At 38.3% G+C, this 14,139-nt stretch overlaps 1 protein-coding gene across 7 annotated transcripts in view; it reads left to right on the forward strand.

The window, feature by feature from the left end:
* Positions 1-10,389, forward strand: part of PLEKHH2 (pleckstrin homology, MyTH4 and FERM domain containing H2) — a 46,630-nt gene extending 36,241 nt beyond the window's left edge. For 6 of the 7 annotated variants that reach the window (XM_015857468.2, XM_032443872.1, XM_015857469.2 and 3 more), the window contains 8 exons: positions 402-557; positions 1,980-2,077; positions 2,452-2,593; positions 3,274-3,419; positions 5,198-5,327; positions 6,004-6,090; positions 7,668-7,805; positions 8,855-10,389. In XM_015857468.2, the coding sequence (XP_015712954.1) occupies positions 402-557; positions 1,980-2,077; positions 2,452-2,593; positions 3,274-3,419; positions 5,198-5,327; positions 6,004-6,090; positions 7,668-7,805; positions 8,855-9,037 (1,080 nt within the window). In that variant the 3' untranslated portion in view covers positions 9,038-10,389. The remainder of the gene's footprint in view (positions 1-401; positions 558-1,979; positions 2,078-2,451; positions 2,594-3,273; positions 3,420-5,197; positions 5,328-6,003; positions 6,091-7,667; positions 7,806-8,854) is intronic. The other variant, XR_004306785.1, reaches the window with a different exon arrangement.
* Positions 10,390-14,139: the final 3,750 nt, after the last annotated feature.

Consider the following 14,139-nt stretch of genomic DNA (forward strand, 5'->3'; position numbering starts at 1 on the left):
AAGTCAAAACTATTTTGAATAATCTCTATTTCAGGCAACAGAAAAACAAACTGTTTTTCTTATTCCCTTCTAAAATTTTCTTGGTTACTTGCTGTATGCCCAGTAAAAGAGAAAAATCAACATGTATTTAAATCACTCTAAAAAGTTTCCAGACTGAAATTTGAAGGAAAAGAAAAAAGGAATAACTGCTTGTTATTTATTTATACATTGCTCAAAAATACCTACTCTAAAGGACAACCATATGACCAATTTGTAAGTTTCAATGACACTGTTATTCAAAGGGAATGGTTATTCAAAGGGTCTTATGTTCTGGAGGTATTCTCATTTTTCAGAATCTTTGCTTGGATTTTATTTTTTTTTTTAATGCTTGGTAGCAAAATAGATTTGAGGTACTTTTCTAGGTTGTTGGATTTGATGCCTCTACCACAGTGGATGAATTTCTGAACACTCTGAACCAGGATACAGGAATGAGGAAACCAGCTCAGTCAGGATTTGCACTCTTCTCTGATGATCCCTCTGGCAAAGATATAGAGCACTGTCTACAAGGAAACATCAAGGTAAACAGAAGCCTTTAATGAGCTATGCATATTAAGCAGCAAAATCATTTTACAGAGCTCTCTTCAGACAGTGTGAAGGAGAATGTTTTTTTAAGCTCGAATCTTGTCTCTTTTTTCCTCCCCCTCTAAAAATTTAAAAGGAAAGATGAAAAACCACTTTTTGAATTACCGAAATTCATTCAGTGAATGGTATTTAAAAGTACTCTCTGAAAGACTGATATTAATCATGGAAGTAAAAGCTGGATTACTAAAGTAAGCTGTAACTAATCACTTCCCTTTAAAACCAAAAAATCAATTGGTAACCAACGTGTACTTAGAGATGCCAGTTCCCATACCTGGTAGGCCCCAAAAAGATGAATGTTTGAGGTCTAAAAGATTACTGAGACTGGGATAGGGATCCTGGTTAGTTGTTATTAAAAAAGTAGAAGAAAAAAAAGAATGGGTTCCTTATCTAAAGAGTGAATAATTAGTTTTCAGTTTTAGAAATTTCCAGTGTTTGGCTTATCACTGTACTGGATTTTAGTTCCTCCTATTACTAGTAATAAAATTTTTGTTGTCAAGATTGGCAAAATGCACTATCATCTATGTATTGGAAAAGTATTACGTATTTTTCAAGCCTTTTAGCAGCTAATTATTAATGGATTTTTTTGTGCTTCTATCAAGTAGTTTTTTGTACCCTCTGTACAGTGTTCACAAGCTGCATTTCAAGACAAAAGGAAAGGTACAGCCAGGATCTAATGACAAATAAGCAGAGTCATCCGTTCAGCTCTGCTTCCCAGCCAGAATAATTGCCAAACACAAAGCAAAATGTATTTTAAGAAGTTCTTTTTCCTTGATAGAAGTGATTTTACAAGCTGATCACATTACTGCTCCCAAAGACTCATCTATGATGGAATGGTACCATGAAGTCCAGCAGGACTCATTGGTCCTCTGTTCTGCCTCCTCCCCATCTGGCCACATCCACTATCTGTCAGGCACCACTCTGCTTGCACTTCATATCAAACGTCATATAAACATTACAAGAAACAGTTAGTAGAGAGCGCCTGAAAAGCTTCCTGCAGCAGAAAGGCAAGGCAGAGATCGAAGGCACTTGATTAATTATTTAACAACTCACTTTGTACAATTAAACACTCATTGGCTGCTGCTAAATCAGCTAACTGGCCTTTCCATACACATGTGTTATGGTTTGTTTCCAAAGCTGGCGTGGGTGTTGCTAGATAAGCAAACAAAAAACCCTAATTATGAAATGTTCCAACTAAGAAAAGCTCGTAAAGTTACCTGCCTGTTAGTTTAAAAATTCAAGGTATGTGTTTCTGGTGTGAAATAGGTAAATGATACTAAAAGAAGACAACAGTTTTTATTCACAGGTAGTTTGAAAGGTGAATACATATAAAAGTCAATTTCTTATTGACCCCCTTCTAGATCTGTGACATTATTTCGAAATGGGAGCAAGCCTCCAAAGAGCAACATCCTGGGAAATGTGAAGGCACAAGGACTGTCCGCCTGACATATAAAAACAGGTTTGTGTAGCAATTATAACATCTCTGCCCTATCTCAGGAATTATTATATATTTTTTAATTAATGTTATGTCTTCATCTGAAAAACAGTGGCTGACTCAAAGCTTGCAACAAAAATAGTGAATGGGCGTGACTACAGCAATTTTAAACATATAGGGTTTTTGTTTTGTTTTAATCTCATTAGAGGTGATCACAGCTGCTAAAAAGATAAAGGCAAAATTGAATTCTGAAGACTGAAACTAAGTATTTGCCCACTGGTTTAAATGTTGTTCTATAAATGTGTTTTGACACTGACATAAATATTTCACATTCACTAATCTGCAGGGCTAAGATATTTCATTATCTTCTTTATTTAATAACTTTGTCTTTTCTGCAGGCTTTATTTTTCAGTTCAAGTCCATGGGGAGACAGACAGGGAGAAGCTGCTGCTAGTCTATCAGACAAATGATCAGATAGTCAATGGGCTCTTCCCTGTAAACAAAGAACTAGCAATGGAACTGTCTGCTCTTCTAGCTCAGGTAATCCTTGTGAATTCATGCAGTTCTACAGATGGAAGCCTTAAATTAAGGAATGGTCCAGAGTTGCTTGACAGTCAAGTGACTTTCACCTTTCACACATGATAGTGCAAGAAACAGACTGGGCTGCAAGATTGGTGTGATGTTAACATCTGTACTAAATTGGAGATGCTCTGCTGGATGCACTCTAGTTGGCACCAGTAAGGATAAAACTTCCTTCACCTACTACACAGTCAGACCCTCTTTGACTGAATATCATACAGTGACATAGCATCTTCATTTGCTATTCTTTAAACAATTTCTGCAAGTTAGTATAGCAGAGAACAACAGCTTTGTGAAAGCACACAAGGAAAGATTACTGAGAAAGCTACGGTGTTGGTGTTACTCAAATCTAAACTGGTTTGCGTAGCTGAAGATGCAGCAATCTCAAAGAAGAACTAGATGGTATTATACTCTACATCTGTATATTTAGTATTTGACATTGATCTTTTTTGCATGGTAGGTATCAGATAATCAAAAATAAAATGACTTGCTTGGTTTCCATATGAGCAAATAAAGCACCAGGTGATTACTGACATTTTCATTTTTTACTTGGTAAGACAGGAAAAGCTGATAGGAAACATCCAGCTGGAAAGTTCATCTGCAAGAACAATTTTTTCTTTCCTTCATGATCTTTTCCTTAGGTAGAGATTGGAGATTTTGAAAGGCCTTTCTCAACGCCAGCAGGGCAGGTCACGTCCCAGTCCAAGTCCAATCAAACATTAAAACAAGTTTTGGAGAGATTCTACCCTAAGAGATACAGGCTTGGTTGTTCAGAGGAACAGTTAAGGTGAGAAGTGTTTTGCTATTCAGATTCACTGAAAATTTAGCACCAAAATAAGGAGCTTTTTAATTGTCATAAGGTCTAACTTCCAGTTATGCTCTGTTCTCCTAGACCTGTGTTTGAAACTCACATTCTTACTGAATCCTAGAACCTATTTCCTTGGTGCATTACAGATCTACAGAGTACCACCATTAAGCCTGCATTCAAGTAAAAGCTTTAGAACAAACAGATTACTACACAGTGTTACAAACGCCAGAGATTTTGAAATTCTTATTTCTCTTATTCGGCAATTCTAATTTAAGCCTGAGCATGAACTAAAGAACCACTAAAAGTAAATAACATGAGGGCTATATCAGAGTGTTTGCTATTCCAATGTGCAATCTCTTGCAGCCAGTCAGACTGCAACATGATAACTTAGCCAACTTGCTAGCAATGTATCACCTAATTTTAAATGAATAATTTGCAAGTTATTTCTCTCAACACCTATTAAAAGAAAGAATAGCAGAACAAAATCATTAATTATCCAAATTCAATGTCTTGCAATTTTGAAGTCCAGTACACACTACAGAAATGTTTTCCATATTCTTTGCCACAGAGTTGAAAAAGTTTAAAGCTATTATCATACACACAAAGCAATATTATTGCATACCAAGAATTCAACAGGTACATTCAAAAGTTCACAGTCGAAAAATAGAAAGGTACATGATTAATTTCAAAGAACAAAGTGTAAAAAGCACTAGATCACACTGAACTGTGTGCCCTGGTGGCGCAGTGGTAGCAATGCCACGTTGCAACACCAGAGGGCCCGGGTTCGATCCCCCTATGGCACAAGTGGTAGAAGTGCCGCTCTGCTACACAGAGGCTCGAATCCCGGGGGTTGGACTCGATGATCTCTAAGGTCCCTTCCAACCCGCACGAGCCTGTGATACTGTGTGACTTGTGGAGGCTAAGTCTGTTCAGCTGTTCAAGTAGTTACTAAACTACAGATTGCCAGAAAGTGGAAGCCTATAGCAGGGAAAGAGTCACTCTATACCAACCCTTTTACTTGTGTTCTTTTGCTAAGGGTGCAGTTTGACTTCATAGACTTCCAGTGAGAGCAAGCTGCAAGTGAAAGATTTCCCCTTTACTATACATTCTCCTTCCCTTTTAGTGGGCTGGATCTAATAACCTTGTGGCTGCAGGGTGAGTTGTTACTGAAAGTCAGTGTGTTGGAAAGGTATGCCAGGGTGCTTTTGGAGAACGAGTTTTCTATCAGAGCATTTTATAGAATCAGCTCACCTTGGAGCCACAAAAGAAAAGAGCCAGAGTGAATGCATCATGCATCAGAAGCACCCTGTCTGGTAGCAGAACTCAGATACAAGGGGAAAAAAAAGTAACATTAAGCTGCATCATCTTCCACATCTGTGCCAGCCACAGGTGAAGATAGGTGCTAAGCTGGATGGATTTTTGGAGTGACAACTGGCACTGCTGTTGAGTACTGATAAAGGTAGATTGATTACCTGTAGAGACATATTAAAATCTGTGCTATGCTTTTTTTCCCCCCTTGTGCTTCCACTGCTATGTCAATATTTAATCGCAGTGCTGCAGAAATGAGAAGCAACTTTGTCATTTTCACATGTATAAAAACATAACACCATGTTTCGGATTTAATACTGTATAAGTGATAGTCGTTGCATTAACTTAAATTACCATTTTAACAAATGGATTTTTTTTGCTCATTAAACTTGTAAGGGTAAGCATTTAAAATCCTTTCAATAACTAAATTACATATTTCATTCCAACAGACAGCTTTGTCAGCGATTGTCTACAAGATGGATGGCTCTCCGGGGGCACAGTGCTGCAGACTGCGTGCGCATTTACCTCACCGTAGCCAGAAAATGGTCTTTCTTTGGTGCTAAATTGTTTGCAGCAAAAGTAAGAAACTTCACAGAATTTGAGTGGTGTTATTTTAGTATGATTTGCAGAGTTTTCTTTAGAAACTCTTGTGTTGGAAATGAGCGTGATACGTGTTTATTCTTTATTCTCATCTCAAATCACTCATTTGTTGTGGTGAAATTAAATAATCGCAGCACTCAGTAAAACATAATTCCTTCCCAATATACTCACTGCTTGTTTTAGGTTATTAGTTGGGGTTGTATCTTTTCTCATGCCTTAGTTGGAGAAAGAGTTTTTTACTTCATACCTTTTTTGCCTGATAACTATTAGAATATTGAAAAGCCATCATTAACAGGTTATGAAAGCAGAATTAGGGAGAAATGTGGATGCTATTAAGGGTATTTAGGGTACTCCCTTCTGTGCTGACCTTCCTCTTAAACCACCCATATCTTAATTCTCTTTGTTCAGAGAACAGCTGTGCTAAATACAAGGGCTACTTGTACATTTTACTGGACTAAGCACTGAAGGAAGCTTCACAAGTGCTAGGTTGAGTTCTTAGTTCTTCCATCAGCCTACTGCATGCCTTTGTTGTTACCTCCCAGTTAAATCTCAGTAAGATCTGTGGGTGAAGGGAGCTCTGTGTTAGCTGATCATTAATAGTGATTTACATAGTATCTCATTTTGAAGTAGTATTTAAGAACATTTCTTTTTACAGCCTCTAACAACATCCTCACTTGAGAAGTCCTTCATATGGTTTGCTGTACACGAAGATGGCATAAGCATCCTAGATTACAGCACTATGGTAAGGGACTTTTAAGTACTGAGCAGATAGGGAGATTCAGCAGAATAGTACACAAAAGATGGCATTAGTCTTCCATGCCGTTATCTAGTCTTTCTCTCAAAGCAGAAATTCGTTCCTTTCAAAACACTTTAAAGTTATCATTAAAGTCATATTAATAATAGAAATAAATAATGATTTCTTTGCATAGAATTTATTTTTGTTTATCAGATAGAGTTTTTATATCATTTAATGAAATGTTAATATTTTAATCATTCAGATGTCAGGACATCTCTAGTTACAGTTCTTACAATAACATTAATTTTCTTTTCCTTAAGACTTCATTTTCCATTATTATTCATAATGCATACACTCTGCAAAGTGCTGTTACTTAAAAAGATTGTTATTTTCATTGTATTATTTTCGTTTAATAGTAGCTGATATAACCCAGTGTTATTTAATTATGTCATTTTAGGCCCTGATTTTTCTTTGATTTATGATAAAAGTTTTTATAGAAAACAACTCCTGGTAATCAGCATTAAAAAGGCAGCAATACCTGAGAAAATCCCTGCTTTAATTTACATCCTGCAAAGAAACAGAACAGCATGTCACTATTAGCAAGTACTAATATTAAATATCAGAAAATTTAAATCCCAGATTCCTAATTGTATTGATATGGGCCTTTTCATTATGTTTCTTTGCGGTTAAAACAAATAGTAGAACAGAAGATGAGACAGCAAAGAAAGCAAAACTATACAGTAGCTGTATAGAGAGAACGAGTGCTGCATTAGACTGAGGAAAGCTCTATAAACACTAGATTATCTACTCACAAGGCTACATACAGGATTCCTGCAGAACACTGCCAGCTTACAATGTAGGCAGTCCCTGCCCTCCATTAAAGAAATGCTCGGTTTCCAGGCATATCCTGACTTTCTGCAGGAAGTATTAAGGGTATCAGAAATTATTTTTCTTAATGAAGATGTCAGTTATTTCATAGGCATCGTCTTACATTTAATTTTTGAATACCTGAAGCACACTAATAGGAGTCTTAATGTTAAACCAAACGCTAATTGTAGACTCAAAGGCCGCTCGTGTGGTGCTGAACACTGAACAGGTCAGGTTGGATGGGGCCCTGGGCAACCTGATCTAGTAATTGTGGAAGTTTGGTGGCCCTGCCAGGCAGGGGGATTGGAACTTCATGATCCTTGAGGTCCCTTCCAACCCAGGTCATTCTATGATTCTATGATTCTAACAGTAAGAGCTCCAGCAGGCTCTACAATGAGAAATCCTGGAGTTAATAACATTAGATGTCAAACACCCTATCATTTATCCTACTTCGATGCTATTTCATTATCAAATGGAATTCCTATGGATAACTTCTCTCTAAGTTAGCCAAGAGTTATGTAAATTGAATGACAAACTTGAGTTGAGAGCTGCTTATAATATCTTTGATCTAGTTAATTTGGAATAGAATTTGGATTCATAAGAGGCAAATGACAACATTTTGAAAAATCCACATATAATCGTGCTTTTAAGAGATATATTTGTCATGATGTGGTGCTCTTGCATTGATCTATAAGCTTTGGGGTTTCTTTTTTAAGCGATTAACAGTGACATATACATACAAGAGTCTGATGACTTTTGGAGGCTATCAAGACGACTTTATGTTGGTTGTTAATGATGCTCAGACAAAGGACAAAGCAACTGAAAAACTGCTTTTCGCCATGACAAAACCCAAGGTTAGTACATTACCTGGTATAGTTTTCCACCATCTGTCACTTTTCTACTCTGTCTAAAGTGGGTAATCCTTAGCAGATGTAAAAGATGAAACACTTTCTTTATTCCTAGTGTTCTCAGATTTACTTTTAGAGGGAGAAACAATAATACAAGAAACAACAGTGACAGTACTGATATGTTTTCATGTCCTTTTAGATATCATTCCAAATCTTTCATGTTAAGGACATAGAGAGCTACTAAGGGCAATAAGTATATCCAGTACCTAAAATGTAATCTGGCTGGTTGATCAGCAGCACAGATCATATTTAAGAAGTTGTATTTCCATTCTGGAGTGGAATTGCAGAATACAACATCTGAAAGATCTGACACTTGTTTAAAATCCTAGTGTATTTTTGACTTCAGTAAAGGAACTCTATGAACTTTTTCAATCCAGATTCTCTCAGTCACTGGTAAGACTGACTGTATTACAACAAACAAACAAAAAACCTGAAGTCTTTTGCCGTTATTCTATTTCACAGACTGTTCCAAATATGAATTTCACCAAGAAATTTGGATAAAATCAGGACTCTTCATAAAAATAGGCATAGTAAAACATTATGTACAAGTTTCTCTCAGACTGTCCTTAAAGGCAAGGTTGGGTGGACTGTGAAGGAAAAAACATAGTAAAGACTTCCAGAAACCTTCATTCCTTTAGCCTACTCTGTATCTTGAGTCCTTGAGTTCTAGATACTTTCTAGGAAAACTGAGGGAACACATCATGAAAGTTTTTTTGTAAGAGCATCATCTACTGGACTTCAAGAACCCTCAGTCGAGTAAACCATCTGCTTGAATCATTTAAGACTAAAGAAGACAAAGTCTTCAGTGTGATGAGAATAGCATTACGTTTTTGGCAAGCTGTGATAGAAGAAAGCTCCCCGTCATTAGCTTTGATGATTGATGAAGTACTTTTCCAGCTGATGGTGATTGTCACCAGCTAGAAAGTTAGCTATTTTTTCAGCAGTCAAAACACATCACTGTATTTTTCAAAGAGATTTGTATGTTCTTGTTATAGATTCTTGAGATCACTCTACTGATTGCCAGCTATATTAACAACTTCCATCAGCAAAAAGGAGCTGCTCATCACCTCTCTGCACCAGCATTACTGACACCTCAGAGTGGACAGAAGCTCAAGGAAATGGGAAGTCAGCCACTTCTCACCAACAACAGACCGACCAAATGCCCAACTTTGTTATGAAAGTGTTACACGTTGTTATAATATGCCTCTGTTACATGGTTTCTACATCAATAGTAAACTTTCTGATGTAAAGACGTACCACATAAGCAGGCATATAAGCAAAAGAAAGGCAGACAGATTTACATTTACTTCAGCGGTACACAGCAAGAGAACCTCTCTAATTAAAGCCCTGGCCTGAACTGGAATGATGAAGATGAGCCAAGTTAAGAGCTCTGCTTTCCTGGGGGTGGCTTGTCCCTCTTGATGACAGAAATCTGTCTGTCAATAGTGTTATGGAAAGGTGGCCTTAGGAACAAGTCTATATGTATTTTAGTCATTTTTCAGGTATTTTCTCAGGGAACAAACTGTCTTCAACTCTTCATCTACATTTTTAAAAATGATATGAATTGTATAACCTTCACTTTGAAGAGGACTTTATTTTATTGAAAAATGTCAAATAGAATATTTAATATCTTTCATTTCAACTTCATATTTGCAGTACTGGCACCATGGGACAAAAAAAAACCAACATTGTTTAATTTAAGTAATTATTTCCCCTTTAAAAACTTGTGAACGCATCATGTAACTATTACAGATAAGTATTCTCCTGGTATACTTTTAGCCTTTTTATACAGCTACCCTACGTGGCAAATATTCATCTTGGCCCGAACAGTTTCTGAATAATCCCTCTCAGCTCCAGCCTTTTGGAAAAATCTCAATTGGAAAGGCATTGTTTAGTATAGTTTTGTTAAACAAGATCACCTACCTAATGCCTTCTTTAATACAGAAGTAAATAATTCAACCCAGACACAAGAATGACTTAACTCAAAACACAGGAATAACACAGTAAGACAGCGCGAATTGTTGTGCTTGGAGACATACGTGACATGTAAAGTGCCATAACTATAATGTATATACATTGACTCAGAATAATAGTTCGTAAAAGGTGTACTTGTTGTTTTTCATTTGTATCTATACATTACAGTGTTCTCACACACCAAAGGTAAAACACTGTATCTGCACTATTGGACTTGGGAGTACTTCCTGGTTTCCCTTACCTGCTGCAAGCCTCAGTGCTGTGTAAGGTCAAGGGTATAAAAATGACACACAGTTCTAATTCCAGATCCTACAGTTTCCATGCAAAGAAACACTTCCGCAGGTTCTGAAATAGATCAGCATCAGAATACCCTAATACATAATTCCCTAACAGATAATTTAGGTCCAGTCATAGAACGCGTAGTCAAACATGAACCACTGAACTACATACATTTCACAATTTCCACTTCTGTTCATGCTGATAATCAAGGATGATTAAACACTTAATTACTTAAAATTGCGGCAATTTCATAATAATGAATCTCAATTGATACTGATTTGAAAAACTCCTTTGTTTTATGACATTTTAAAGTTTCATGTATATACAGATACAGATTGAGAAAGAGGTGGCTTTCAGCTGTTTGCTCACAGTGGAAAGTAGGGATTATCTTCCTGAAGAAATCAAATAGATCAGATGGGAGATACAGAATGCAAAAAGAACAGAGTATTAAAGAGTGGAAGGCCAGGTTGGCAGACTGACTTGATAAATCCATTTCCTTTGAAAGCTCTCAAAATCCTGCCACAAGCTCAGTCTGCAGGATTCTACCACCACTTTATGGCTCACTGCTTTCTACTGAAAATTACAGAGGCAGAGTCAGCAGCATCTCCTGACACTGTTTTGTCTTTTAGTGTTAACCTCTTGCTACTGCAATATATTCCTAAATCAGACAGCCAGAAGCAATCCATGCTATCGCTTCCATTTGTCCAGCAGCAACTTCCAATTGCAGCAATTACTATGACAGACTTCATTGTAACTCACAGAATGGTTTATGTTGGAGTGGGCCTTAAAGATCATCTAATTCCAACACCCTTGCCTTGGGTAGGGTTGCCAGTCATTAAATCAGGATGCCAAGGATCCCCAACTCTCAAAGAGCTCTTCTCCTAGTCTGTACTCATTGCTGGGATTGCCTCAACCCAAGTGCAACCAACACCTTGCACTTGGCCTTGTTAAACGTCATTAGATTCTTGTGTGTTCTCAGTTCACAGGCCTATCTGGATAATGTCCCTCCCTTCTATTGTGCCAACTGCACTGCTCAGCTGGGTGTCATCAGCAAACTTACTGAGGGTACACTCAATCCCACTGTATGTCATTGATAAAGATGCTGATGAGCATCAGTTCCAAAGCAGACCTGAGGAACACCATTCATGACCAGCTGCCTCCTGGGCACAGAGCCATTGACAACAACCTTCTGACTACGAGCATCCAACCAATATTTCATCCATCTAATAGTCCAGCCTTCAAACCCTCTCTCTCTCTCTCTCCAATATGAAGATAAGGATGCAGTGCAGCACCCTGTCATCCTTAATTCCACAGATAGTCACATAACCAGAAATGCTGTGTAATTTCATGAAATACACTCAGAATCACAACCTCACCATACAACACTAAGCACACTTCAACAGCTTAACTTGCAGAGCACTGCAAGTTTCTGGGGAGCTCACTACAAGCTACTCTAGCCCCAGACCTACTTAAGAGAGATACCACACAATGTAAATCAGCAAAACTAAATATTTCAGGCAGATAGTTAATCTGTTCTGCCTCCCTCACCCAGCCTGAGCCTCATGAGCAATTCACATCTCAGCATTAACCTTGAATCACACATCAAAACTATTCACACCATGCTACCCAATACATGACTAATGCTCAGGAAGGAATTAGACCTTTCATACCTTCTAATCTTCAGCAGCAATGATACCATATGAGCCATGAAATGAGGAGCGGCCTCTGAGACTGATGCTGAAAAAGCCCCCATACTTAATATTTGTAGAACCCAGGTTGCAAAGACAGACCCCTTCCATCACTAACTTCAGAGCATTCTGTGCTTGCTTTGAGCTAGCACTCAGTAACAACTGTATGGGGACGGTCAATGAATCAGAGGTCTACAATGACTGAAAGGTCAGTCATTGGTAACTATATAAAACACACCGATATAAAAATGCATTTGGAATACAATATAAACCTGTAAGTTTGCCTTTTCCATTTTTGTGTGGCGGTACTAGGAAGCAAACTACTAATTTCTAAAACAACGCAGCCCACAAAATACATATTTAAATTTAAAATACAGATTTATCTGCAAAGGAATTCTGGTAAGTATTTATAGAGCTGAAATTATTTCTTGGATTATTATATGTATTATGCGTTAGGTCCTGAAGGAAGAAAACCATCCTTGCGGAAAGGAATGAATCTGTTCAACCTTTAGGTAAAGATTTAACAGCCCATACAGCTTTAGTGAGATCCATTAGACATTAGAGTTAAAATTAACTAAGGCGATTAGTAATTCAGTGATAAGGAATTAAAAAGAAGTTATTATTTTACAGTTTTTTAGGGCAGTAAAGGAAATGAAATAAAGTAACATGAAACTTTAAAGTACTGAAAACTCTAAATTCATTTCCAGACTGGACTTCAGCAGAGCTTATTAATTGTAAACCCTTTACTTTGCTCTCAGCTCAGATTTGTACTGCAGCGTTTTCCAGATTTGACAATATTTTGCATTGGAGAAAATAATTATAAAAATAACTTTGTTTTTTAGCATTACACTCCTGCTGCTGCAGTTATGTGTAACTAGATCACAGTTCTAGGAGCCATTCCCACATTAGTTCTTTGGCAGGGTTTTTACCCCTTTCATCTGCCAATTGTAGATCAAACATTGGCTTCGTATAGCAAGATACCAGAAATACCTAGTGGAAATGTAATTTATGGACAAAACATGTTTAGAAAGGCTACCATACAACACTAAATAAAGGAGTTTCTGGATCTTCAGCAACAATACCATGGCTTCTAAAGGGGTTAGCAAGTGCTTTAGGAGAATCATGTAAAAAGCGGGAAGTGAATCAAGACAAGGAAACACACATATTAAGACTTCTCGAACTTAAACTGCATGATTATGAAGGTCAAAATAGAGAAAATCATTTTTAAAGAGCAAGTATTACATAAGGCCTGTCTCTTGCTACATAAATGTATGGGGAGGGATGAAGGAGTTGGGATGAATTCTGAGTTAATCATTATGCGTGAGGCCTATTTACAGGTTTCAATTGAAATGGTAGGTAAGAGATTGTTTAACCTTGGTTTTTCTACCTCAGCTCTCTCAAGACACAAAGCAGCTACTCAGATACAGAAGGCCAGCTCCAGTTGCTCTTCTGGATTGTGGGTCACTTCCCTGACTGCTCACACTTGTGTCTTGTCTGCTCAGGTTTACCTTCTTCCTACCTCCCTTTCATAAGATGAGGTCATCCCACAGTTATACAGCAGCTGAGTTTATTAACAGACAGTGCCTAGGGCTGAAGTAAAATATTAAACTAGAAAATAACAGCCATTTTGGGGCCAGTTCTCTTTAGTGTTTTTGTCATGATGACTTAGATTGAAGGTATACCAAGTACATTTGCAGACAACTCTAAACTAGGAGTAGCTGTTGACTCCCTGGAAAGCAGAGAGGCCTTGCTGCCATGCAAAGGGAGGGGCTGTCCTGCTCTGCACTGCCTCACCTCCAGCACCGGGTGCAGGCTTGGGTGATACAGTGTATGGAGGACATACAGCTCTTAGAAGGTGTCTTAAAGAGGGTTGCAAAGGCAGTGAAGTACCTAATGAACAAGGTGTACAAGGAGCAGCCAGTTTCAGCCTAGCAGAGCTGAGGGGAGGCTCATGGTGGCTGCAGCTCCTCACAGGGGGAGGAGGACAGCGCTGAGCTCTGCTGTGTGACAGTGACAGGGCCCAAGGGCATGGAGCTGTGTCAGGGGAGGGGCAGCTGGGTGTGAGGGACAGGGTCTGCACCAGAGGGCGGTGGGCACAGCCCAGAGCTGCTGGAGCTCAAGGAGCACTTGGACAGTGCTCCCAAACACTGGGTGTGAGTTTTGTGTAGTGCTACGTGGAGACAGAAGTTGGGCTCCATGGCCTTTGTGAGTCTCTTCAACTCTGGACGCTGTATGGCTCTATTAACAATTCCCAGCTCGTCCATCCGTGACCTCACGGCTAAAGCAACGTGCCACATTAAAACAAAGGCTCCAACCACCACCTGCACACCACCCAGTGC

This window comes from Coturnix japonica, chromosome 3, assembly GCF_001577835.2.
Source record: "Coturnix japonica isolate 7356 chromosome 3, Coturnix japonica 2.1, whole genome shotgun sequence".
Lineage (NCBI taxonomy): Eukaryota > Metazoa > Chordata > Aves > Galliformes > Phasianidae > Coturnix > Coturnix japonica.